This window comes from Zeus faber (assembly GCF_960531495.2).
Source record: "Zeus faber genome assembly, chromosome: 6".
Classification (NCBI taxonomy): domain Eukaryota; kingdom Metazoa; phylum Chordata; class Actinopteri; order Zeiformes; family Zeidae; genus Zeus; species Zeus faber.
Window position 1 is genome coordinate 19,575,127 of NC_137201.1, and position 27,652 is coordinate 19,602,778.

At 41.7% G+C, this 27,652-nt stretch overlaps 1 protein-coding gene across 1 annotated transcript; it reads right to left on the bottom strand.

The window, feature by feature from the left end:
* Window positions 1-2,074: 2,074 nt before the first annotated feature.
* LOC307231969 (mucin-2-like) lies at window positions 2,075-26,189 on the bottom strand (the record flags this gene model as incomplete). The annotated part of the gene is made up of 44 exons (XM_080002850.1): window positions 2,075-2,285; window positions 2,425-2,548; window positions 3,392-3,452; window positions 3,537-3,638; window positions 3,781-3,903; window positions 4,022-4,062; window positions 4,152-4,256; window positions 4,340-4,517; window positions 4,623-4,654; window positions 4,912-5,012; window positions 5,177-5,246; window positions 5,642-5,817; window positions 5,983-6,193; window positions 6,276-6,459; window positions 6,549-6,796; window positions 6,895-7,069; window positions 7,171-7,334; window positions 7,545-7,688; window positions 14,409-14,528; window positions 14,964-15,194; window positions 15,498-15,626; window positions 16,032-16,188; window positions 16,287-16,522; window positions 16,814-16,997; window positions 17,113-17,223; window positions 17,611-17,749; window positions 17,925-18,076; window positions 18,260-18,326; window positions 18,635-18,890; window positions 19,017-19,143; window positions 19,490-19,584; window positions 19,708-19,872; window positions 19,999-20,136; window positions 21,676-21,757; window positions 21,872-21,985; window positions 22,068-22,218; window positions 23,162-23,276; window positions 23,381-23,506; window positions 24,674-24,890; window positions 24,979-25,115; window positions 25,275-25,365; window positions 25,452-25,566; window positions 25,660-25,921; window positions 26,117-26,189. The coding sequence occupies 44 exons, from the start codon at window positions 26,187-26,189 to the stop codon at window positions 2,075-2,077; spliced, it is 6,240 nt and encodes a 2,079-aa protein (XP_079858976.1).
* Window positions 26,190-27,652: the final 1,463 nt, after the last annotated feature.

The following is a 27,652-nucleotide window of genomic DNA, read 5'->3' on the forward strand; positions in this document are numbered from 1 at the left end:
TGTCTTAGCAGCCATCTACCTCGCTCACTGGACTGAAACCTTCCTTGTGTTGAGATCCGGGTCGTCCCTTCGCAGCCGAGGAAATGTTTTCACACAAATTATCTGTCTCTGCCATCATATTGTTTGTGAATGACTAACTGTTTGAAATTTGCTCAGGGTGTGAAACTATACTTCAGATTATCAGTGGAAACAAATCGATGAAACTCACCTGTCGATTGTGACTTGGCCTGTGAACAGAAACCTCCGGTAAACTTTAACCTTATTTGTCGATCATCAGGAGTCAACCCAAGCGATCAGCAAAAACACGGTTTAGGTTAAAAAACAATGGAGTTTTACTTTACCTCAGCGGTTCCCAAACTGAGCTCCTCAAAGGAATTGCAGTGAAATTACTTTTCTGGTTTTTTTTTTTTTATTTAATAATGAATTTCATTTATCATTTTTAAATATATATATAGGCCCTTTGAGAGACAAGTAGAAGTCCACAGGCTGAATCACTGAAAATCCTAATCCTGAGAGAAAGTTATATGGTTTCAATCATTCTTCACATTAAATATTTAGGATTACAGCAATGAATACGGATCTACTTTTGTAGTTATTGGGATTAGGACTGCATAAGTACCAGGAAGTTCTGTTAAAAAAAAAAACCTGATGAACGTACAATACTGAATTAAATTTGATATTGTGTTAAATCTTGATAGCGACGAATGAATCCATTGAATCGTATACGATATCGTGATAAAGATTTTACGTGGTATCAATAGAGTTTGATGTAGTGTCTTTGAATAGTGAAAGGGTTAGGCTCCGCTGCTGTTTGTTTTCCTGCTCGTGTTTTTTCATCACAGAAAGAAGAGTGCAGATGTTTGCACAGCAAAAACAACACCGCACCGCACTGACATGACATGACTTATTAAGGTTTTCCCCCTGTCATTTCTCATTGGATTATACTTTGACTCCTTAGAGTATTAAAGGGGAACTATTATGCTTTTCCTTATTTTCTGTCATACATGATGTTACAGTGTGGGATGTTCATATTGGACAAGGCCAAACTGTCACTATAATGAGGTAAACTAACGACAAAGTAAACGTTGTGAACAAAACACTTGGGTTTCTGACCGCTCTGAACGCTCTGTTTTTTAAGTTTTTTACTACTCTGCACGAGCTGATGTCTGCTCGTCACGGATTTCTTTATATGGTCATCTGCTCCATCTCATCCGCTGTGCGTTCCTCCAAACAAAACCAAGATCCAAACCAATAAAAACAGTGTGTTTTCGTTGTGGATGTATTTATTTTATTTTATTTTAATTTATTTTTCGACATATACATGAAAATGTGGGAGTTCCTGCCCACAGGTTAGGGTCTAGGGAGGGAGATGGAGTCTTTCTGGCCGTGGTGCGCCAACATGGCGAGTGTTTATATTGTCAACTTCACAATAAGGTACCCTGGCCCCAATTATATTTCACAAATGATGATTATTATTATAATAATAATGCTGATGATAATGATCCTCTCGGGCACAGGAGGAATGGCGTTCCGCTGCTGGGCTACTGATAAGCCCGTGCGCCGCTCCTCTCTGCAAGACAGACAAACATTAAGAAAACTAGTGACCTCTGGACAACCTGATCGCTAATGAAAAACTAAATTAAACCAAAGATTTTTTTTTACAAAAACAATTCCAAACTTCATTGCTTTTTAAAAATGATCTAAAACTTATTTTTTCCAAATGTAAAAAAAAAAAATAATGTAAAAATGCCCTGAAACAAATGTGTAGTAAATGTGGAAAGCTACACATTTTTATTTATTAATGTAATTTTTCCTGTAACTGCTGAAAGACTTAAAGTCTATTGACTGCTTTTAATCAATTTTTTATATTGTGCTCACTTATTTTCATACTTATGCATAATTTATGAAAATTATAATGTTTTTTTACTGTTTTGATTGTTACAATAAAAAAAAAAAGATCTGGAATAAAAGAGACACCACACAATTGTATTTTATCATCTGACATTACATTTATTTTCATTAAATAGCACACACAGAGGAAGGCTAGGCCCATCACACATGCACCCAGGGACCTTCAGACCAGCACAAAGCTGCGTCTCTTGCGGGCCAGCCGCCCTTCGGTCTTGCCGCAGTCGCTCTGTCGACAGCCGCACTGCTCCATGTGGGTGTAGGTGTAGGGCACCACCTCGCCGTTCAAACACCGCAGCTCCACTGTCCGGTTGCTGGAGAGCGACTCCCGGCAGAAGGAGCAGGATTGCTGCATGATGAAGGGCACCTCAGAGTACCTTGAAGGCAGGAATTGAACTTAAGTAGGAATACCGTGATTTGCAGGGTATACCCCAAAAAAGACATGGGTGCCAGGTAGAAACTGGCAGGGGGGCAAACTCTTGGTGTTTTCCCGGTTAATGACAACCTCCGTCTTACTTGGAGAAGGTGTTGCATGAGCCCTCGCAGTACGGGACCTCCACCTCCTCCACCGTCTGGCAGTTGTTGTGGATGATTTTCTTCCTCGTGGATCGTAATTGACAGCCCTTCTCCCGCTCCACACCTTTTAGAAAAAACGCTTACCGTTACGTTGTGTTCACCCTGGATTCATCCCAATAATATATATGTTAAAACAAATAACAAATAAAAAAAACTCCATACTCACAAATTGTACAACAGCCGTTCGCAGCTGTCTGAATTGTATCCTACAGAAAAGAGGTCATAATTTAAAACCATATTCAAGGTTTTGATTGCTCTCTTGATTTGTGACAGTGAAAATGAGTCAAAATATTGACAAACCTGTTAGTTATAAATTACAATCTAAGGTACTGATCCGTCCAGCATTTGTGACGGTGAAATTTTGCACCAAATTTAATTAATCTCTATGTAATTGGCGCGTTTGGCACGTTCACATCTGATCGCGATGTAAATCATTGAGAAGTTTCAGGCGGAGTTTAACCTGCACCAAATCGGACAAAATGGTGCAGTCGAAATAAGGCAAACTCATCATTCTAGCTGTGTCAAATCATCATATTTTTTTTATAATCCCGCGCTGCCAGAAAATAAAGAGTTACACTAAGTGAACACACTGTGGTTTTCATCCGTGAGGGGGAAGGAAGTCAGAGGTGGAGTTATGTTTCCACGTGTCCTGTCTTTGCAAAGCGGGCGGCACCCACTTTGGGTTAGGGTGAACCCAAAGTGTTTGCCAAGACAGGCAAAGGAATACCACACAGTATATTCTGTTCGTATTCTGTTCCTATTCCAGGTGGGATCGGCGCCTAAAACACTGCGTGACAGATAATCCGACTTCCGTCTCCGAGGCTCTGAGCTGTACTCACAGGTTGGCAGTTGCTCTGCTGTAACAGCGGGCAGAGGATGTGGGAGCTGCTTGTTGTCAGTTTCTCACCAATCTTGCTGCAGGTGTAATGTCTGCACTTACTCTCAGGCGGGGACCAGCTATCTCCTGGCTGGATGGACAGAGTTAGAAGTGAGACTTTCTAGGTGCTCTGCGTCCGCATTGCGTGACAGCGACGTGGTGTCGACACACTTACGAGCAGCAGCTGCGTCTCAGTTTCATTGAGGCTGATGAAACAGTGCGTCTGGATACACTTTCCACAGCATTCATCTGAATCTGTCTCAACATACTCATATCCCTAAGAAAAATGGAAGCGGTCACTCACTCGAGGCTCCAGAAGGACCTCACTTTACAGCCTTTGGCAATTTGGCCTCACATCAAACAAAGCATCATCCCTGTCTCCAAAAATATGAGAATGTTCGATGCCAGCGTTCACTTACCTGGTCGCAGATCTTGTCACATTGCTGATCTTGACAGTTGATCTGGAACAGACCCGATTTGGGGTCCATCTCTCTGGTACAAATACAATCCAGACACTTTGCAAACGGCACTGAGGCTCCAGGCTAGGGAGTGGAAAACACAAATATCTGTATACTGACCCTCGCAAATGTGCAAAGGGGTGGCGAATATCAGAAATGTAGATCAAAATAAACCCAGACATGAACCTGCACTTTGCTTTACCTGGTATTCCACGTCTTTGTGGACACAAACTCTTTTAGGCACTGTGTGAAAGAGGGGGGGACACAAATTAAGGTCAACAGATAGTCCAACGAAATTGACATGTAATCTGGATGTCCATTCCATGGCGTACCACAGGTGCGCTCTGGGCAGCATTTTCCTTCAGGGACAGATACAACAGGCAGATATCCAACCGAACACCTCATGTTGACTACTGGGCAAGTGCTGCTGTCGCATTCTGCCGGGATGAAATAACTTCATGAATTACTGTTGTAGAAGTAAATAACAAATAAACAAATACAAATAAATCACACGTCTTACGACAATTGAAGACAGAACAGCATCGGTCCGATGGATTGGTTTGGTTGACAAGGAGGAACCCCGGTATGGTGCAGCTCTTCACCGGGGGCACGGGGCAAACCTTGGGCTTGCAAGTCACAGTCCTGGTCGACTTCTCGCAGATGCAGTTTTGGCAGTTGTGCTCAAACCTCTCATCAAACTACCCCCCACCCACCCCAACAAAAATTTGAGATGGTGAATCCCATTCTTGATAAAAAAAAAAAAATGTTTTCAGGTCACAAAAATAACAGAACCTCCATCTCACCTCACGGGGGATGCCAGCTGAATCAAGACATCCTGTATGAACACAAACAAGGCATTTGAGCTCGGTTGACATAGAGCATGGTTGACATGATATCATTCAGTGGTGGGACTAGCAGGCTCAGAAAGCAAAAGCCCTTCCTATTTTTTGATTTAAATCACTGGATTAGCCAATAATCCCAACCCAGAGGAACAGGTAACGAGTGAAATCAGCTGATCAGTGCATGGATGGAGAAAAACCATGGCAGGATCCTCTGATTCTCACTGTGAGTTGCGAAACAAGTTAGACTTACCGCATTTATCAACACATATTTCCGACCCTTTCTTGAAGAGTGTAGTCCCGTCTGGACAGAAGCAGCCCTCAGTGGTGACGCTGATCGCGTTTTCATATGGTCTGTAACATTCAACAGTTTAGTGAGAACAATAATTTTTCAGCTGTATTCACTATTCCATGCAGTTTTTACATGATTGACCAATGGTTGACGGTCAGGCGTCACTGCTGTTGTGACAATCGGAGCTGACTGTCAAATACGCTGAACCACTTGAATTGAAACATACTTCTCTTCACAGGTTGGCGGGTCTGCGGGTCCACATGGCTTGTAAACTTTGCCTGATGGGCAGTTGCTGGCTGCAAGTGAAGAATCCATATGGTGTCAGTCAAATTGTTCTTTGTAGTTTGTGGAAAATACATTGTCCAAAGTATTTGTAAATCTATACACAACAGCGGAACTCATGCCATGTCATGCTTAGCGAAACGATTCAATACATTGCTTTTACTGATCAGTAAAAGCAATGAGTTGAATGGATTTTGGCATCACATTTTTGTACTGGGGGAATTCCTCAATAGTCTTACTCTTTAACCAACTCCAGCGTGGTATCTGAGCAATACCATTATTAGATTTGGTGCATCCCTAGTGTTTCATTGATCTCCTCTTTATGTTTCTGCATACATTAACATGAAACATGGAAACATAAAAAAAAAATAATAATAATAAAAATAAAATGAAACATGGTTTAGCTTACCACACAATGTGGTGTGGTTTCTCCAGTGCAGGCAAACCCCTGCCTGGACGCAAGCGCCAGCGTAGGCCTGCAAGCTGGTGCACTGCACTGCTGGGTTAGTTACATGGCAGCTATCAAACAGACAACCCTGGTAGAATTTGTCAGGTGAGACAAAAGGATGGCATCCCTCAAATACACTGTGGAAAAAAATACCCCCAAAAACAATGAAGCTGTTAAGTTAGCCAATTACATTAAACACCTACAAACGACATAATTTCGTTTATAATGATGTGAATGCTATTATTTGTCAATGAGGGAGGCAGATGTGTGCAAACAAGTACTTTGGAACAGGAAACGTGTACCTGCTCAGAAGCAGTTCGCATATGGAGTCTGGTTTGCATGGTATCAGTGTTTGCGGAGGTGCGGGAGCATTGGAGGGCAGTAAAGTTGGTGCGCGGCAGTCTGGCTGCTCAATATGGTTTGCAGGCCAGTAATCAGCCATTATAGCACAATTTTGTATGACCTGGCCTCCAGGCAACATACAGTCATCAGACTCGATGTTGTTGCATGTTCCTGGCAGGACAAACAGTTATGAATGCTTCGCTTCAGCTTCAAAACTTTCCAAGGTGAGAGATTGATTGTGTGAAACTCTTACCACAATGCCCCTGTGTGTTTCGGCCAAAGTGTTTGAATGGCAGGGTAACACTAAATCCGGTCACTCCAAATGTAACAACCACTTGTAGTTGAGGGATCTCCAAGACAATTTTGATGCCAGAATTTAGGACTTTAATCTGCTGATTTGAGAAGGGCAGTGGCAGACTCACTCCATCAATGAGAGCCTGAAAAGAAGGGAAGAAACAAGGATCAAATAATGAAACAGCTATTACAGGAAAATATATTTATGAAAGATTTAACAAATATATCTAACCTCCAACTCTACTGCTCCAATTAGGTTATGGTTCTTGATGGTGACAGCTTGTGACCCATAGGAGACAACAATGGATCGAGGACATGATACCTCTTCGGTGGGATCGCAGAACACATTGTCGATATAAATCTTTAAATTGTGCTTTGGTATAATCTCTGACATTAAAACATAAGTACAGTTCCCTTGATAACTGTAGAAGTGTCCATCAAATGTTATATAATGGGGGTCGCCCCAGCCTTTGCATACACCTGTGAAAAGAGAAACTGGCTGTTTTCTTGCGTTTGTAGGGCAAACAATTGAAAAGGAGAATGTGAGTTTTCCTGTTTTTACAGCAATTAAAACTCACAGTCGCAGGCATAATGTTCGCAACAGCTGTCCTCATCAAACACAATAACTGGTTTATTTCCATTGGGGCAGGCAATTTCTTGAAGTGGTGGGCATTCATATGGTATTATTTCTATTGTGTTGTTCTCAATGCACCTGGCCAATGTGCACGCACACACCCAGAATGTCTCATTTTGCTGGCATGGAAAATAAATCAGAGTTAAGTGAGTCATGAGTCACATATTGACACAGAAAAATAAACCTTTTGTTAATGAACTGGATATGTGGAGGATCTTACCACTTTATCCCATTCGGGGCACGTGGGTAAAGGTGGTGGTGAGGGTGAGGGTGAGGGTGGAGGTGGACAAGGGTCAGTTTTGTTCAAAATCTCACAGATGTCAGAACAGATCATTGTGAGACAAATACCTGACCCAATATGTTTCATGTCGAAAATGGTCTCCCCTTAGGATAGAAAAAAATGGTGAAAATGTAATTAATCGTGGTAAATATAAATATACTGTATAACATCCATTCAGCTCTCAAATTCTGTAGTCATGGTCTTGAAGGAAAAGACCGTCTGATAGACACAGGGTAAATGACTGAATGACTTCAGGTTAAGTAATTCTACCAGGAATTAAAAAAAACATTATTAAAACAGAAATGTTTTCTTACCTGGTTTATAATGGTTGCCATCAACAATACAGAAGCATGCAGTCGTTGATATAATAGGCGTTGTGGCGGTGCCGGTTGTTGGTGATGTTTCAGGGGGTGAGGTGGTGGTGTTGCTTTCAACAGGGAGTGGTGGTCTTGTAGACGCTGTTGTATAAGTAATTGGGGTAATGGTTTCTGGCGTTGTGTAGACAGACGTTGGAACAGTTGTTGCTGTGGTTCGCACTGTTGGTGTTGTGGCTGTTGTCTGGATAACAGTGGGAGCTGGCGTCGTCGTAGATGTAGCTGTTGTGCTGTTTGTTACTGGAGGATTGGGTGGTGCAGTAGTTGTTACAATAGTAACTTTTGTTTCTTCAGTTGTAGACAGAGGTGAAGTTACTTTGGTTGTATGTGTAGTACTACCTGGTGTAGTGTCCAGTGGTGAAGTAGTTGATGTTACAACAGTGACTTTAGTTTCTTCAGTTGTAGAAAGAGGTGTAGTTACTTTGGTTGTAGGTGTAGGTGTAGTACTACTGTGTGTAGTGCCTGGTGGTGAAGTAGTTGATGTTATAACAGTGACTTTAGTTTCTTCAGTTGTAGACAGAGGTGTAGTGACTTTGGTTGTCGGTGTTGGTGTAGTACTACCTGGTGTAGTGCCCGGTGGTGAAGTAGTTGATGTTACAACAGTGACTTCAGTTTCTTCAGTTGTAGACAGAGGTGTAGTTACTTTGGTTGTCGGTGTTGGTGTAGTACTACCTGGTGTAGTGCCCGGTGGTGAAGTAGTTGATGTTACAACAGTGACTTTAGTTTCTTCAGTTGTAGACAGAGGTGTAGTTACTTTGGTTGTAAGTGGAGGTGTAGTACTACCTGGTGTAGTGCCCGGTGGTGAAGTAGTTGATGTTACAACAGTGATTTTAGTTTCTCCAGTTGTAGACAGAGGTGTAGTTACTTTGGTTGTCGGTGTTGGTGTAGTACTACCTGATGTAGTGCCCGGTGAAGTAGTTGATGTTACAACAGTGACTTTAGTTTCTTCAGTTGTAGACAGAGGTGTAGTTACTTTGGTTGTAGGTGTAGGTGTAGTACTACCTGGTGTAGTGCCCGGTGGTGAAGTAGTTGATGTTACAACAGTGACTTTAGTTTCTTCAGTTGTAGACAGAGGTGTAGTTACTTTGGTTGTAGGTGTAGGTGTAGTACTACCTGGTGTAGTGCCCGGTGGTGAAGTAGTTGATGTTACAACAGTGACTTTAGTTTCTTCAGTTGTAGACAGAGGTGTAGTTACTTTGGTTGTAGGTGGAGGTGTAGTACTACCTGGTGTAGTGCCCGGTGAAGTAGTTGATGTTACAACAGTGACTTTAGTTTCTCCAGTTGTAGACAGAGGTGTAGTAAATTTGGTTGTAGGTGTGGGTGTAGTGTTACCTGGTGTAGTGCCCGGTGGTGAAGTAATTGATGTTACAACAGTGACTTTAGTTTCTTCAGTTGTAGACAGAGGTGTAGTTACTTTGGTTGTAGGTGGAGGTGTAGTACTACCTGGTGTAGTGCCCGGTGGTGAAGTAGTTGATGTTACAACAGTGACTTTAGTTTCTTCAGTTGTAGACAGAGGTGTAGTTACTTTGGTTGTAGGTGGAGGTGTAGTACTACCTGGTGTAGTGCCCGGTGAAGTAGTTGATGTTACAACAGTGACTTTAGTTTCTTCAGTTGTAGACAGAGGTGTAGTATATTTGGTTGTAGGTGTGGGTGTAGTGTTACCTGGTGTAGTGCCCGGTGGTGAAGTAATTGATGTTACAACAGTGACTTTAGTTTCTTCAGTTGTAGACAGAGGTGTAGTTACTTTGGTTGTAGGTGGAGGTGTAGTACTACCTGGTGTAGTGCCCGGTGGTGAAGTAGTTGATGTTACAACAGTGACTTTAGTTTCTCCAGTTGTAGACAGAGGTGTAGTTACTTTGGTTGTAGGTGGAGGTGTAGTACTACCTGGTGTAGTGCCCGGTGGTGAAGTAATTGATGTTACAACAGTGACTTTAGTTTCTTCAGTTGTAGACAGAGGTGTAGTTACTTTGGTTGTAGGTGGAGGTGTAGTACTACCTGGTGTAGTGCCCGGTGGTGAAGTAGTTGATGTTACAACAGTGACTTTAGTTTCTTCAGTTGTAGACAGAGGTGTAGTTACTTTGGTTGTAGGTGGAGGTGTAGTACTACCTGGTGTAGTGCCCGGTGAAGTAGTTGATGTTACAACAGTGACTTTAGTTTCTTCAGTTGTAGACAGAGGTGTAGTATATTTGGTTGTAGGTGTGGGTGTAGTGTTACCTGGTGTAGTGCCCGGTGGTGAAGTAATTGATGTTACAACAGTGACTTTAGTTTCTTCAGTTGTAGACAGAGGTGTAGTTACTTTGGTTGTAGGTGTAGGTGTAGTACTACCTGGTGTAGTGCCCGGTGGTGAAGTAGTTGATGTTACAACAGTGACTTTAGTTTCTTCAGTTGTAGACAGAGGTGTAGTAAATTTGGTTGTAGGTGGAGGTGTAGTACTACCTGGTGTAGTGCCCGGTGAAGTAGTTGATGTTACAACAGTGACTTTAGTTTCTTCAGTTGTAGACAGAGGTGTAGTAAATTTGGTTGTAGGTGTGGGTGTAGTGTTACCTGGTGTAGTGCCCGGTGGTGAAGTAATTGATGTTACAACAGTGACTTTAGTTTCTTCAGTTGTAGACAGAGGTGTAGTTACTTTGGTTGTAGGTGGAGGTGTAGTACTACCTGGTGTAGGGCCCGGTGGTGAAGTAGTTGATGTTACAACAGTGACTTTAGTTTCTTCAGTTGTAGACAGAGGTGTAGTTACTTTGGTTGTAGGTGGAGGTGTAGTACTACCTGGTGTAGTGCGCGGTGGTGAAGTAGTTGATGTTACAACAGTGACTTTAGTTTCTTCAGTTGTAGACAGAGGTGTAGTAAATTTGGTTGTAGGTGTATGTGTAGTTCTCCCTGGTGTAGTGCCTGGTGGTGAAGTAGTTGATGTTACAACAGTGACTTTAGTTTCTTCAGTTGTAGACAGAGGTGTAGTTACTTTGGTTGTAGGTGTAGGTGTAGTACTACCTGGTGTAGTGCCCGGTGAAGTAGTTGATGTTACAACAGTGACTTTAGTTTCTTCAGTTGTAGACAGAGGTGTAGTAAATTTGGTTGTAGGTGTGGGTGTAGTGTTACCTGGTGTAGTGCCCGGTGGTGAAGTAATTGATGTTACAACAGTGACTTTAGTTTCTTCCGTTGTAGACAGAGGTGTAGTTACTTTGGTTGTAGGTGGAGTTGTAGTACTACCTGGTGTAGTGCCCGGTGGTGAAGTAGTTGATGTTACAACAGTGACTTTAGTTTCTTCAGTTGTAGACAGAGGTGTAGTAAATTTGGTTGTAGGTGGAGGTGTAGTACTACCTGGTGTAGTGCCCGGTGAAGTAGTTGATGTTACAACAGTGACTTTAGTTTCTTCAGTTGTAGACAGAGGTGTAGTTACTTTGGTTGTAGGTGGAGGTGTAGTACTACCTGGTGTAGGGCCCGGTGGTGAAGTAGTTGATGTTACAACAGTGACTTTAGTTTCTTCAGTTGTAGACAGAGGTGTAGTTACTTTGGTTGTAGGTGGAGGTGTAGTACTACCTGGTGTAGTGCCCGATGGTGAAGTAGTTGATGTTACAACAGTGACTTTAGTTTCTTCAGTTGTAGACAGAGGTGTAGTAAATTTGGTTGTAGGTGTATGTGTAGTTCTCCCTGGTGTAGTGCCTGGTGGTGAAGTAGTTGATGTTACAACAGTGACTTTAGTTTCTTCAGTTGTAGACAGAGGTGTAGTTACTTTGGTTGTAGGTGTAGGTGTAGTACTACCTGGTGTAGTGCCCGGTGAAGTAGTTGATGTTACAACAGTGACTTTAGTTTCTTCAGTTGTAGACAGAGGTGTAGTAAATTTGGTTGTAGGTGTGGGTGTAGTGTTACCTGGTGTAGTGCCCGGTGGTGAAGTAATTGATGTTACAACAGTGACTTTAGTTTCTTCAGTTGTAGACAGAGGTGTAGTTACTTTGGTTGTAGGTGGAGGTGTAGTACTACCTGGTGTAGGGCCCGGTGGTGAAGTACTTGATGTTACAACAGTGACTTTAGTTTCTTCAGTTGTAGACAGAGGTGTAGTTACTTTGGTTGTAGGTGGAGGTGTAGTACTACCTGGTGTAGTGCCCGGTGGTGAAGTAGTTGATGTTACAACAGTGACTTTAGTTTCTTCAGTTGTAGACAGAGGTGTAGTTACTTTGGTTGTCGGTGTAGATGTAGTACTACCTGGTGTAGTGCCCGGTGGTGAAGTAGTTGATGTTACAACAGTGACTTTAGTTTCTTCAGTTGTAGACAGAGGTGTAGTTACTTTGGTTGTAGGTGGAGGTGTAGTACTACCTGGTGTAGTGCCCGGTGGTGAAGTAGTTGATGTTACAACAGTGACTTTAGTTTCTTCAGTTGTAGACAGAGGTGTAGTAAATTTGGTTGTCGGTGTGGGTGCAGTTCTACCTGGTGTAGTGCCCGGTGGTGAAGTAGTTGATGTTACAACAGTGACTTTAGTTTCTTCCGTTGTAGACAGAGGTGTAGTTACTTTGGTTGTAGGTGTAGGTGTAGTACTACCTGGTGTAGTGCCCGGTGGTGAAGTAGTTGATGTTACAACAGTGACTTTAGTTTCTTCAGTTGTAGACCGAGGTGTAGTGAATTTGGTTGTAGGTGTAGGTGTAGTACTACCTGTAGTAGTGCCCGGTGGTGAAGTAGTTGATGTTACAACAGTGACTTTAGTTTCTTCAGTTGTAGACAGAAGTGTAGTTACTTTGGTTGTAGCTGGAGGTGTAGTACTACCTGGTGTAGTGCCCGGTGGTGAAGTAGTTGATGTTACAACAGTGACTTTAGTTTCTTCAGTTGTAGACAGAGGTGTAGTTAATTTGGTTGTAGGTGTAGGTGTAGTACTACCTGGTGTAGTGCCCAGTGGTGAAGTAGTTGATGTTACAACAGTGACTTTAGTTTCTTCAGTTGTAGACAGAGGTGTAGTTAATTTGGTTGTAGGTGTAGGTGTAGTACTACCTGTAGTAGTGCCCGGTGGTGAAGTAGTTGATGTTACAACAGTGACTTTAGTTTCTTCAGTTGTAGACAGAAGTGTAGTTACTTTGGTTGTAGCTGGAGGTGTAGTACTACCTGGTGTAGTGCCCGGTGGTGAAGTAGTTGATGTTACAACAGTGACTTTAGTTTCTTCAGTTGTAGACAGAGGTGTAGTTACTTTGGTTGTAGGTGGAGGTGTAGTACTACCTGGTGTAGTGCCCGGTGGTGAAGTAGTTGATGTTACAACAGTGACTTTAGTTTCTTCAGTTGTAGACAGAGGTGTAGTTACTTTGGTTGTAGGTGTAGGTGTAGTTCTACCTGGTGTAGTGCCCGGTGGTGAAGTAGTTGATGTTACAACAGTGACTTTAGTTTCTTCAGTTGTAGACAGAGGTGTAGTAACTTTGGTTGTTGGTGTTGGTGTAGTACTACCTGGTGTAGTGCCCGGTGGTGAAGTAGTTGATGTTACAACAGTGACTTTAGTTTCTTCAGTTGTAGACAGAGGTGTAGTTGGTTTGGTTGTAGGTGTACTGCTACCTACTGTGGTACCCGGTGGTGAAGTAGTTGATGTTACAAGAGTAACCTTAGTTTCTTCAGTTGTAGACAGAGGTGTTGTTAGTTTGGTTGTAGATTTAACAGTTGTGCCACCTGGTGTAGTCTGGGATGTAGGTTTAACGGTTGTGCTGCCCACTGTTGTTGAAACAATAGTGGTTGATGTTTGTTCAGTAGAAGCAGGGGGTGTAGTTGTTGAGATTGGATGCTTGGTTGTGGTTCTGCCAGTTGTTATTATTGGTGTTGTGTTGGGAGTCGATGTAGAACTGGGGAAGCATTCCACACAACATTCGACTCTGATCATGTAGTCGAAGCACTTGAATGGAGGTTCAGTCTGATCCACTTTTCTACATATCAGACCAATATTGACATCACAGCTGACATTTTGTCCTGTATTGTTACGAAAGGCCTCAAAATCCATTTCAGGATAAGTTGTTGATCTACAATCAATGTCCCTTGGCTTTTCACAGATAACTTTGCCACTGTTTGTGATGTTCTCATATGTTTCCCAGTCATTATCATCTATAGGGTCATGCACATCAAACCACTCTGACCACTCACAAATTTCAATACAGGGAGTAGTTGATGAGCTTACTATGGGTGTAGATGTGGCCTGTCCAGTCGTAGCCGTAGGTGATGTAGGTTTGACCGTGGCTGCAGTTGTCACAGTGATTGTGGATGTTTCTCCAGTTGTAGACAGAGGTGTAGTTAGTTTGGTTGTTGATTTAGCGGTAGTGCTCACTCTTGTAGTGCCAGGTGGTGAAGTAGTTGATGTTACAACAGTAACTTTTGTTTCTCCGGTTGTTGACAGAGGTGTAGTTGGTTTGGTTTTAGGTGTACTGCTACCTACTGTGGTATCCGGTGGTGAGGTAGTTGATGTTACAAGAGTAACTTTTGTTTCTTCAGTTGTAGACAGAGGTGTAGGTAGTTTGGTTGTAGATTTAACAGTTGTGCCACCTGGTGTAGTCTGGGATGTAGGTTTAACGGTTGTGCTGCCCACTGTTGTTGAAACAATAGTGGTTGATGTTTGTTCTGTAGAAGCAGGGGGTGTAGTTGTTGAGATTGGATGCTTGGTTGTGGTCCTATCAGTTGTTATTATTGGTGTTGTGTTTGGAGTCGATGTAGAACTGGGGAAGCATTCCACACAACATTCGACTCTGATCATGTAGTCGAAGCACTTGAATGGAGGTTCAGTCTGATCCACTTTTCTACATATCAGACCAATATTGACATCACAGCTGACATTTTGTCCTGTACTGTTACGAAAGGCCTCAAAATCCATTTCAGGATAAGTTGTTGATCTACAATCAATGTCCCTTGGCTTTTCACAGATAACTTTGCCACTGTTTGTGATGTTCTCATATGTTTCCCAGTCATTATCATCTATAGGGTCATGCACATCAAACCACTCTGACCACTCACAAATTTCAATACAGGGAGTAGTTGATGAGCTTACTATGGGTGTAGATGTGGCCTGTCCAGTCGTAGCCGTAGGTGATGTAGGTTTGACCGTGGCTGCAGTTGTCACAGTGATTGTGGATGTTTCTCCAGTTGTAGACAGAGGTGTAGTAAGTTTGGTTGTTGATTTAGCGGTAGTGCTCACTCTTGTAGTGCCAGGTGGTGAAGTTGTTGATGTTACAACAGTAACTTTTGTTTCTCCGGTTGTTGACAGAGGTGTAGTTGGTTTGGTTTTAGGTGTACTGCTACCTACTGTGGTATCCGGTGGTGAGGTAGTTGATGTTACAAGAGTAACTTTTGTTTCTTCAGTTGTAGACAGAGGTGTAGTTAGTTTAGTTGTAAATGTAGGTGTAGTGGTACCTGGTGTAGCAGTTGATGTTACAACAGAACAAGTTTCATTTGTATGTACCACTGTTGAATTGATGCAAATTGCATAATAGCACATCCCCAAATTGTCAGTCACGTTGTAAATAACTTCATATTCCTCATATTGAGTTCCATTGTAAGAACAGTATCCTTCACATTTCTCAACACATATCTGATTTTTTTCATCAAATATGGGCTTATCCTCTGGGCACACTGGGTAACAGCCTGAAAAAAAGGGGCAATTTAATTATATAGCATAGTGTTCATAATATATTAAATATAAAATAAAACACCAACCTGTACATTCAATGAATGAATACTGTGCCTAACATACTCATCAAAGATCCTGGAGACCGATGATTGATGTATGCATACTTAACACGAATACATTAATTTTATCTATCTCTAAAGTCTCTAAATTTAGATTTTAAGGTTGAAATGTAGATTTTCCCAGATGAAAAGCTTTGTCTTTGCTCTGCACCAAACTTAAGACAAATCAAAAGAACATGCTTCAAACCGGCTTCTTACCTTCCAGGATTGGCAAATAGCTTGTGCACACTCCTTGTGGATTCAAACAGGTTTTGTAACAAGGCTGGTGACAGGGTCTGTAGTGCCATTGGCATTCACCAGGTTCATTGTAGTAATCACAAAATACAGCTAGGATTGTGAAAACACAATATGTTATCCACAGCCCAGGATCCAGGCATAGGCAGACAAGGGGTCTAAGTCTCACATGGGGGTCAGATGGAAGGGTGAAAGCACCATTTTAACTTTAAACATTTTAAATTATTTTGGATTAAAAAAATAAATAATAATGTAATGTAAAACCTTCCTTTTAAAATGAACTTACATTCAGAAATGCACAGTCAGTGCATGAGAAGGTCTATAAATAAGCATTAATTGTGTGTATAAAACACACAAATAAGCATAAATATTTGCGATACAAATACAAAACTGTGTCAACAATGTAAAAAAATGTCCATTTAACATATTTACCATTTTGTAGTTAGTGAAGAGACATTTTACAGTTGATAGCTCTGACCAAAATCCTTATTTACTTACGACATATTTCTGGGGTTCTCCATGCAACACACACACCAGCCTCATTGCAGGCCTGAGCATAAACTGCGACCGCCGTGCACAGACATTCACAGTCTCCCCCAGTGTCACATGCACAGGAGTCTTTTACACAGTTTTCAAAATAGGGAACAGGATCAACCTGTAGAGCCATGCACAATGAGGTATGGAAAAAGTATTTGTACGAACAAGCTGACACCCATAGTCATTCAGTGAATCAGAAAATATGCCTTGTTTTACCTTTTTGTGGCAGTCCTGGAAAGTCGGTCCTTTTATAATGCTGCATTGCATTTTGGCCCAAATTTGTCGATGGGGTCTCAAGATGCAGGAGTCAGAATTTGCTTCCGCATCTCGGCAGCCACTCGAAGCCTTCCAGCTGTTTGCAAACTCTACTGCACTGCTCACCAGAATCTGAGACTGGGTGGTGAAGTCATTCTGCCCATCTCCGTTAAAGTCTCCACACAGACCACATACCGCTGCCTTCACAATCAAATAACATGGCACTTCTATCAGTGTTAATCAGTGTGTATGTGTATTTTAAGAACGTCCATACAATATGCCATTCAAAGCACTTATATTATAAAGAGGAAATGAGAAGCGTTCAGATAATATTGTCACATCCTAGATATCTTTAAATGTAAGTACTATAGCCTCTACCACCAATAAAATTGAACAATGATAAAATACACTACTACTACAACAAGGAATTCTACAAGATTTCTACTCTTCAGCTTCGTCTCTAAATGTTAACTGGGACCGGAGATTACTCACACTGTGGTCCGGTTCCAGGATGATGCGAACGGTTGTTTTGCGATCCCACAGAACGGCCAAACCGATGGCTGCTTCTACTGACAGATACATGCCGATATTCCGTATTTTGTACTTGATCTGGTTGCCTATTCCCAGGTCTACGACCTCATATGTTCCATCAATTAGTTTCAGCTCCGTTCTCTGTAACGTCAGGGAGCAGTCGGCTACTTCAGTACAAAATGCAGTGTATGGTCAGAAATTGAGTTACTAAACATTTTTAAAAGATTGTACTCATAGATTCATGATCAGGTCTCACCCCCAGCTGAATTCTGACAGATTTGGAGCAAGTGGTGCCTGTGCTGCCACAAGGTATATTTTCTGTGATAACCCGGAAGATGTCCTGTACTGTGTTGTTGCCACATTTGTTCTTAAACACACAAGAAAAGGAATTTGAAATGTTAGGCAAAGTGACTTTGACATGTGAAAGCATAAGAAAATGTGATTTCTAAATAGATTGTATATTTGGGAAAATTCTAAGTATACTAAGACAGAAAATAATATGATTTGATTTTGATGCAATGTTCATCATTCTGCAATGATGTGCCTGGATTAAACCGAGCCCCCATTCTGTATTCATGCAAAATAAAATACTGAATGCAGCCTGATTCAATCCACACTCAGTAGATCTATTCACGCAAAATTGTTCTGGAAATTTCTGATTATTGGTACAGAGTAATAATTTGAGACCAAGAGTGAACTGCAACAAAAAAGTAAGCATTGTAGTTATTTGTATAATTTCAGATGCATTATTTACCTGAACTGCCATATAGGCACAATCTCCAGTGAATCCATACGTGCGCTGATCAAAAGTGTTGTAATGGCCACTGCCATAAATGACGCAAGTTCCTGGGCATTTTTTCTCTGTGCACTCCCAACTTCCCCTCTTGCAAGTACTACGTAAGACAATTGATAAACAGATACAGAGTTCTAGAAGTATTTAGAATATTTCAAATATTTCAATAGTTCAGATAAAAATTTAAACTTCACAATTGAGAACAAAGAACTCATATATTGAGAAGTTGCTTTTCATATCCCACAACATAAAGTTTATAAATTAGGTGACTGTACCAGGTATTGCACTGATTTGGGATTTGACTACTTGGAGCATAGAGTGACCCGTCGTGCCGGCATGGACAGTCCTGTTCCTTGACACAGTGCCCGTTTCCATCGTCGAGTAGGTTGCCGGGGCACTGACAGCCTGATTCACACTCTGTTGAGTACTGGGATGACGGACAGAAGACGGAAAAAAAGACTGTGAGGACTGGAATATGAGTAAAACATTAGCTCTGGATCAAAGAATGTTTGACAAAAACAAACATTATGCACACTATCTAGCTTGAACAGACACTAATGTCAAATAAAATCCTTTAAACAGGAACTACTTTGTGGGCAGATCAACTTACACAATCATCACTGTGAAGACTTTGACACGTTCGAGCGCACTGTACTCCGAGCTCTCCTGTGGTCGCACTGGAGCAGTTGAAAAACTCTTGAGGGCCGGGACAGGCTGAAAAAATGAATAAGTTAAATAAATATACACACAAAGAAAAAAACCATGAATATAAAAAATAAGAATAGATAATCATACTGAATGAGCGGGTCCTCCAAGAGCGGCAATGAAGCCGGCCATTGGTGCACACACTACAATGAAATAACACCAACGATATTAACACCAAGGTATATAAAATTATTGCAACTGTTTAACTTTTCTTTTTCAGTCATTCGTCCAAATAACTTTCAAAATGTTAAATGGGGTATCTGACATTGTCATAACTAACCAGTGTTCTTCCTTGACGCTGATTGACTTTCCGGGCTTAATATGCACTCCATTATGAAAGCAAGGGCATTTCTCCATTGGGACACAGATGCCATCGCCATCGAGGAACAGCCCATCGGGGCAGGAGCAGCCATCCACGGGTAGGAAGTCGGAGGAGCAGCTGTGCTGCTTGGAGCTCAGGGCTTTGCACGTCCGCTGGCATCTCTGCAGCTTGTAGAAGAAGATCTGTGACGCCGGGCAGCTCCTCGCATATGAATCTGTTTTTTTTTTTAAATGCAGTGAGGTTTACTCAATATCCAGTGTGACCCAGTGAAGACACGGCGTTGAACGCGAATCAACGTTCAGTTTTTCAGTAAAACGACTGAAAAGCCTTAAGTTCTTACCACACACATTGTCCCTCCAGCCCGTCAGAAAAACTCCTCTGGATGCACAAGCTCGTGCATAGGAGGAGAAAACAGCGCACAGGCAGGCCTCAGTCTTCTCACAGTTACAGCTGGCGTATGTGCATCGCTGCAGGGTGTAACACAGTTAGTATGAACATTGCAAACCATCCATCCATTTCTGTACCCACTTCCTCCTAAGAGTCATGGGGGTGCTGGAATCTATCCCAGTTGACCTTTGGCGTAAAGCAGGGAGGCCGAGACACCCAGAATGGGACGTCAAATAAAACACCAAAGGAAACTGGAGCACCCAGAGGAAACCCCCAAATGCAAGGAGAACATGAAAACTCAAACTTCAAAGCCCGGTCTGTGGAGCTGCAAGGCAGCAGCACCACCCGCTGCACCACCCTGACAGCCTACTGAGACCCCAAAAGACTGCATTCAGATATTGTAGCTGCCGTGGAGGTGCACACTACCTTGTAGTACGCCTCAGGATCAACCATTGCGTGGCAAGTTGCAAAGGTGCTTGTCGGACTTCTTAACAAGGAGCACCAATGCTCAGCGTATCTCTCTGTGGACAGATAAACACAGCTTGAAGTTGAACGACAGTTTTAAGCAAATAATGCAAAACCAAAGATGGCTGCTCGTCAATACACTTCAAGATCAGTGATGCTCTGCTTGTCGAACCTCCTACCGTTTTCCACGCTGAGGGAACAGGGGTCATCAAGCTGTTTCTCTCTGTCCAGGCAGGCGGGGCTGGACTTCCAGGAGTTACCGAAGGAAGAGGCGGTGCCTTCCACCATGCCCTGGGGGGTCTTCATGTCGTCGGACAACACCAGGTTATAGTTTCCACACAAACCTAAACGAGAAAAGACGAAACACAAACAATGGGCCACAAAAACAACATTTTCCGGCTCCCTGTTGCAATGATTGTTAGCAAAATTACATTCAAAAACGCAATGTTTTGGGAACACGTGATGCTCACCTCTCGTCTTTGTCTTGTAGCTTTGTTCCAAGGTTACATACACCTGCATGACTGGTACGTGTTGGATCTGGATCTGCAGCCCAAATCTAGTCTGCAGTATGACGTGGAAGGACGACGCCTGAAAAATGTTGATGTCACCTAAAAATAAAGACAAATGCAGAGGTACTTGTTTACTCAACAACAACAAAAATAATTTGACCATAAACTATTGTTTGAATGAAAGATGGTGGAAGGAATAACATAGAATACATTGATTGGTCAATAGTATCAGTTGTACAGTCAGTTATTTCTGAATAGTGACAGCTGTCACGTCGCTTCCCCACCTGGTTTGGTATCACACCGCCTACATGCAAATACTAACATAGCCCCGTAACGGTCCCCCGCTGGTTTTCATTGGGACTTCTGCATTGTGGGGTCCCGTCAAAATTGCACCGTCATTGGCAAAGTGGTGCTCTACCCCAAATAGTCATAAATGAATGAGTCTCCAATGAAAACGAGCGGTGGGGCCATTACGACATTACGACTTGAAACGCTAGCACTAACAATGGAAGGGCTGAAGAGATTAATTCCGATGTGCCCATTTTCACATTAATAACAGTACATAGACTAGGTTGCTTGCTGTAGGGCGAACAGGTTGGTTCGTTGTTGTCGACTGTTTTTCGAAGCGGGAGCTGAGAGCGAGGAGCTGAGAGCGAGGAGCTTTCGCGAATGACTTTTTCCTCTTCTTCTTCTTTTCCTTCTTTTTCTTTTACGGTGGTTGGCATCCAGCTTACTGGTGCATTACCGCAACCCTCTGCTCTGAGGTGTCGATCAGATGTTAAACTTACAATCTAAACCCTTCAATAAACACACACACCCACAATTACAATTTATCCTCCACGCTTTACGACCTAGTCCGACTATAAAATCCCTATCCGCCCTAACACCCTATCCCTGCTTATCCATCATGTCCCATAATAAAGCCCTGTATCCCTTCAGAAAGATAGCAGTACCCTGACCTGTGCTCCCTCGCCCCTGCTCAGTAAGCCTTTCAATGTGGATTCCTGCGCCCCTAATCCCCTCACGTTATCCATCGCATCTCTCTCCGTGGCGTCCCATACTACCTACGCTGTAGAACTCCATGCTGCACTGACCCTTCTCGACCCTCACACAGGCTTGTGTGACGCCTCCCTGCCATGTCGTTGCACAACAACCCCGACCTCAACCCTGGTACGAGCCTACCCTATTAACTTTGGCACCCTTTTGATTTTGATGCAGTTGCCTTGCTTGCCTCCTCTCTGTCCCTGTGTCGACTCATCCGCCCTCTCATGCCCCCTCACCCCCGCATGGAACTGCACTGGAACCCAGAGAAATGTTCCTTGACCTCCCCGATTTGCTGTTGTCGTGACTGACTGTAGGACTTCATATTAGTACATCTTACAGCTGTTTAAATCAATCAATTAATCAATCAAACTTTATTTATATCGCACCTTTCAAACAAATCAAATGCAATTTAAAGTGCTGAACCAAACGAACCAAGTCATACAAGTGAACGAATCTTTTGAGTCGTCAAGAAAGAACCGAATCTCAAAAAAAGAGCTGAACCTTCCATCACCGCACGCTGGGTGGGCATCCTAGTTCAAAACCGTGTAATAATGAGCTCAACACACATCTTCTGTTCGATTCAGCGCTTAATACATTTGAACTTGCCTGTGCTGTAGGGCAGGCTGATGGTCTGCATGTTGTGGCTCACTTTTCCATCAGCAGTAAACACCAAGACCTGCACACAAAAACATCAGAACACGCTACACAATTGAAACATAACATCTAACGTATAAAGTCTGACAAACGTGACCAAAATGATATTTGCAGATTGATAGGGACCACTGCTCACATTGTTCCTGTCGCTGTTCAGCAGAACCTTCAGGGTCTTGAGACAGCTGTCAAAGTCATGGCTCACACAAGGAACCAGCTGGGCCAGGACGGTGAACCTCGGACTTCTGTCGTCCTGGAGAACAATGGCGGAAGGGACGCGTCTTACTTTCACCTTCCATGATAAGAACAGACTGTAACTGAGCTAACGAATCTACCTTGTTTTCCACTTTAGCCAGGGTGTAATAACAGTTGCCGTGGAAAACGTAGGCCTTCCCATCGAAGGTGGTCACATGAGAGCCCTCCTCCACTGCACAGGTCGCGGGACTTGGAAGACTCTTGCACGACCATCTTCCCTCATAACACGTACTGGAGAGGATCATTTATAAAAAACATATAATATTATATCCAAACTGGGCCTTTCCAGCAATATTTTCAATTCCATATATTCCAAGCATACTGGACAGATAGGTAGATAGGCAGACAGGCAGACAGACAGACAGACAGACAGACAGACAGATAGATAGATAGATAGATAGATAGATAGATAGATAGATAGATAGATAGATAGATAGATAGATAGATAGATAGATAGATAGATAGATAGATAGATAGATAGATAGATAGATAGATAGATAGATAGATAGATAGATAGATAGATAGATAGATAGATACTTTATTGATCCCAGGAGGGAAATTGCAGTGTCACAGCAGCTTGCATTAAAATAGGCAATAATAATAATAATAATAATAATAATAATAATAATAATAATAATAATAATAATAATAATAATAAAACAGAAATAGGATAACCTGAAAAATTGGCAATATACAGTAAAGATAAAGATTAACTCAAAGATAGAAAAATAATGACATTTTCACTTCTTTGTGCCATGCACTTTTCATTCCTGTTGATTTATAATATAATATAATATAATATAATATAATATAATATAATATAATATAATATGATATAAAATAATATAATATAATATAATATAATATTATGTTATATTATATTATATTATATTGTATTGTATTATATTATATTATATTATATCATATCATATTATATCATATCATATCAAATCATATCATATCATATAATTACACTTCTAATTTAAGAATCAAATCTAATGTTATATTATTATATTATATTACATTATATATCTATATATATGACCTTATTGTCCATGACGAACAGATCAAAAATAACTGATGTAAAATATTAACAATAATAAAAATATAATATAATACAGAAGATTAAATTATTATATTATAATAAAGAGATGCTAAACAATTGGCACAGTACCATTCTTCCTTGTCATGCTGGTAAATGTCTCCACTGTTGTAGATTTTCTTGTGCTTACACTGGCACTCAGACTGGAGGACACAGCCTCTCAGTGAAATATCATCGTACACCGTACCTGGACGAGAGAAAGGCAGAGTGTATATTTATGGGCAATTCCAAAATGAAAGGGAAAAAGGCTTTATGGGTGCTGCGATGGGCGCATGTAGATGTGCGACTAACCAGGAGGACAAAAGCAGCCGTCCATTCTGTGATCCTCACACAACGAGCTGGTGTCTGAGTACGTGCACGTGTCCATGCAGGGGGAGCCGCTCTCCTCATACACCATGTTGTACGGACACTGCTTAGCTGTTTAAGATATGATAAGTTAGAAACAAAGCTCTTTTAGTTTTCTGGGAGTCCAAAGATAAGGCTGACATGGATGATCACAAACTGAGAAATATAGTGCAAAAAATGATCAAGGAGAGTAAAATTGCATTTTATCTTGATACAATATCTGAACATAAAAGTAACCCAAACAAACTTTGGCAGAAACATTTTGGGTGCAGCAAAAAGCTCAAGACTGGGCAAATAATATTTGTCTCAACTTTAACGGTGAGATTTCCACTGATCGGATAGATCGGCTGCCAGGCAATCTTGGAATGTATGATGGAAAATCTATGTTTCAATACTATTCACAACTGGGAGCGGCGGCAGACTCTTTTGGCCTTTAAAGCCATTGAAAGATCTTAAACGTTGAGTAGGTCCTCGGAGACACTCTGATTGTGACCAAAACATGTTAAATATTTGGGCTGTGAGTTGGACAGATCCGAGAGTGGAGCGATTATGGGACAAACCAATGTGACCGAGGTGAACCAGAAAGGCCCAATATTTGGATAAGGAAACCCTGAAAATACTAGCATCACTTTTAATTCAGCCTCACTTTGACCACGCCTGTACTACATGGTGCGGTAGCACGCCCAAGGGGATTTAAAAATAAACTTCAAACAGCTCAAGTGAACTAGTTTAGGGTAGTATTGAACCTTACCCCTATGACTCATGTTGGCCCCCAATTCTTCCCAAACAACATGGAATATTAAAATCCTCAATTAAAGGATAAATAGATAGATAGATCACATATGAAAGCATAGGCAATAACCATAAAGTAAAAGAACTAGAATATAATAAATTATAAAAATAGAAAAATGGATAAATTAATGAATGAATGAATAAACAAAAAAATTAACAATAACTTGGAAAATGTATACAACAAACAAATTAAATTATAAAATGAATAATTAAATGCAATTAACTAAATGAAATGAATAATAAACAATGAAAATAAACAATTAAAAAAATAAACAAATTGAAAATTTGTAATATAATAGAATACAAATGTAAAAATAGCTGCAAATTAATCTCAATTGTCATTAAAATCTACTGAGTTTGCATACGTTGAATTTAAACCGAGAGGAAAGAAATTATGCGGGAAAGTAATCTGCATTATTCTTCCGGTACTGACGAACTACACCCTACCACAGAACTGAGGGGACCTCCAGTTGGGGGGCTGTCCTCCAGCGTGGGAACACTGGCGGGAGTATTCGGACAGTGTGCTGCAGACACAGGCGTCCTGCGTCCTGTTTCCACAGCCGCAGATGTTCTGCATGCAAGCCTGGACGTACGGCTCGGGGTCCAACAGCGAGGAGCAGGCCCTCCAGGACGAGGAGTGCAGCAGCTGCTCACACGTGGAGCGCTGGGGGAGGGGCGGGGGTTCACAGGGAAAGTCAAGGGTCAAGGTCACGGTCGCTGGTGCCCTGTGAGGGGGGCGTTTCTCAACTTACAAATTCCTGGCATGAGTCCGCCCGAGCCATCCTGCGCGGAGCTTCATCCTCCTCTTCCTCGTACGGATCCTCACAGTCATCGTTGGGTCGATGCACTTTCTGTGTGTTGCCAAACTCTATGGGGCTGATTATGCGATCTGAATGAGATTGTTACAGAGTAAGTTACAGTCATTAAGTTGCAGACAAAGACACAAACACAAAAGACACACACACACAAAAAAATCACTATAGCAACAACAAGGCTGCTGCATGTAGTGTTTGCTTGCAATTTCGATAAGTTGGAGAAATGAACCAACCATTATGAATGAACTCATTGGCGAGAGCAACGCCATTGAAATCCCCACAAAGTCCACAAGTCCGGTTGGAAAATTTTGGATGCAATTCCACCTGATGAAGAAATGGAGCAATGACCACATTGAATTTAATACTTACTTACTTACTAAACAACTAATGTACTGACTGTACTCTCTTACCATAATGGCATCATCTCCGTTCCACATGACCACGATTCCGGCTTTGGACTGGAGTTTGGTGTAAACTGTGTTCCTCTCCAGACGGACCCCTGCATTCTGGTACGGCAGTTCGATGCTGCAGGAGAGATAATGTCACATTCGTCATACAACAACCATTGATGTTACACATTTTTCACATTTTGCGAGTGCGGAGGGGGTGGATCCTTACGGAGCGGAGTTCACAGTGATGATGGTCTTGCTCAGGTGGAGGACCAGGTCGTTGATGGTGACGGCCACGTGGCTGATGGTCGGGAGGCCGCCGCCGCCGGCCTCCATCCTCTTCAGGTGCACGGAGAACTCCTGGTAAGACTCGTGGCAGTCGGACGCCAGGTTGTATTCACACATACCGGGGAACTTGAAGATGTCGCCATCAAAGGTCTTGAAGTGGTCACTGCCCCACGTGCTGCAGATGTTGTTGACGTGGTTCAGAACTGTAAAGAGCAAACAATGTGATGTGTCACAGACAAAACATACTATTATGAAAACAACCTATTATATAAGCATTATTTATAGTAGTACAGAAGTGTGTGCTTCTTTATATTAGAAAGCCATACATATGAGAACAACATCACGTAAATTGGGTTCGATTAAAATCCCTCCAGAACCCCCACGGTGCCTCCTCTTACCCTGTCTGGCTTGGACATGGCGGACGCTGGCGGCTGACACCAGGACACACAGCCACAGACACGTCCACCCCATAATGTCGCTGTGGGCTGAGTGTCCACACGGCAGGTAATATACAGACTGCTCCTTGTCTGCCTCTTATATTCAGATTGCTCAATTTTCACCACCCCTTTCACACCCCTTTCAAGTGGGAACTGCATTTTATTACTCACATGGTAAACACACGCAGAAAGAGAATCCAACCCCTTTCAAGTCCCTCTTTTTGTTTTAGTTTTCCTTGTTTACTTAAATTTTTTCACCTGAAGTAATGTTATTTAATCTCTGATATGGCCTGTGTCTGAACTTTTTTGTCTCTAACTGAGATGCTCTACATTTAAAACTAGAGGTAGGCATTGTCAGTTGCCTATTTTCTTGATGTCAGAATAGCCTACAAGGCCCAAACACTTTACTTTATTTTCCCAAGCACATCATTAAGAACAAATTCAATTTCTTTAAAACCAGCCATTTAATAAGATATTATTTGTTCTTGCGGTGTCTAGAAGAATACAAACTTAATTTGAGTCATTCAACTTAAAATTAAATTTTTAACATAAAATTTTGCTGACGATGGTGTGGTGTTGCAGTTGATACGTGTGAGCATACCGTGTGCATAAGGCGTAAATGATGTGAAGAAGTGCATGTCTGTGCCAAAACAAAGGCCGGATGATGTCGTCAGCTTCGTGCATCTCCCATCTGCTTGACGAAGATCATTAATGATTATAAAACTATGACATCAAAGTTTGTCCGATCTGACAGCATCCCAGATGATTCATCGTCGCACTGAGCATGACCTTCCCAGATCATGTTACATTGAATTTCGAAAAATTAACCATGTATTGCATCTAAAAAAGGTTTACTGGGGCAGAATTCTGAAGCTTTGTCAGCCGTGAAGACTGCTAATAAGTGGATTCGTTCGGGGAGAAAATATACTCCGGAAAGTTTACATTTCTTTCAACAATTACTCAGTTCCTTAGATATTTTTTACCTTAAGCACATTTTAACTTTTCACACCAAAAAGGAAATTGGTATAGTTCAGAATTCCTCTTGTACTGTTACGCAATAGTCTGCATTAAGGTTGGATACTAGATAATTAGTCAGGGTGTAAGTTTCATAAAATTTGAAAATTAAATCATATAATATGACTTTCATAAGGAGAAGGAAATTATCTTCAACTCCTTGTGATGATGAGAGAAAACTGTCAAGTAATGTGCTCTCCATCCGGATGATTGTTTTTATGGGGTGATACTGCCTGATATCATTCTAATTGATTGAATCAAAATGGATATGGAAGTGTGTGGAAATCATGCCGCAAAATGAAAAACGTCATTGCAAATGTATTATATTGGCTCTGCAATATGTATTCTGCTGGTTCTGCTGCAAACCTCCCAGACACATCAGGCTGACAACTTCCCGTCCTACCACCATTTTGGTTTGTTAACAATTGTTACCCCTTATATACACCTAATATATTGAAAGCATTATAATCTGGGGAAAAAAAA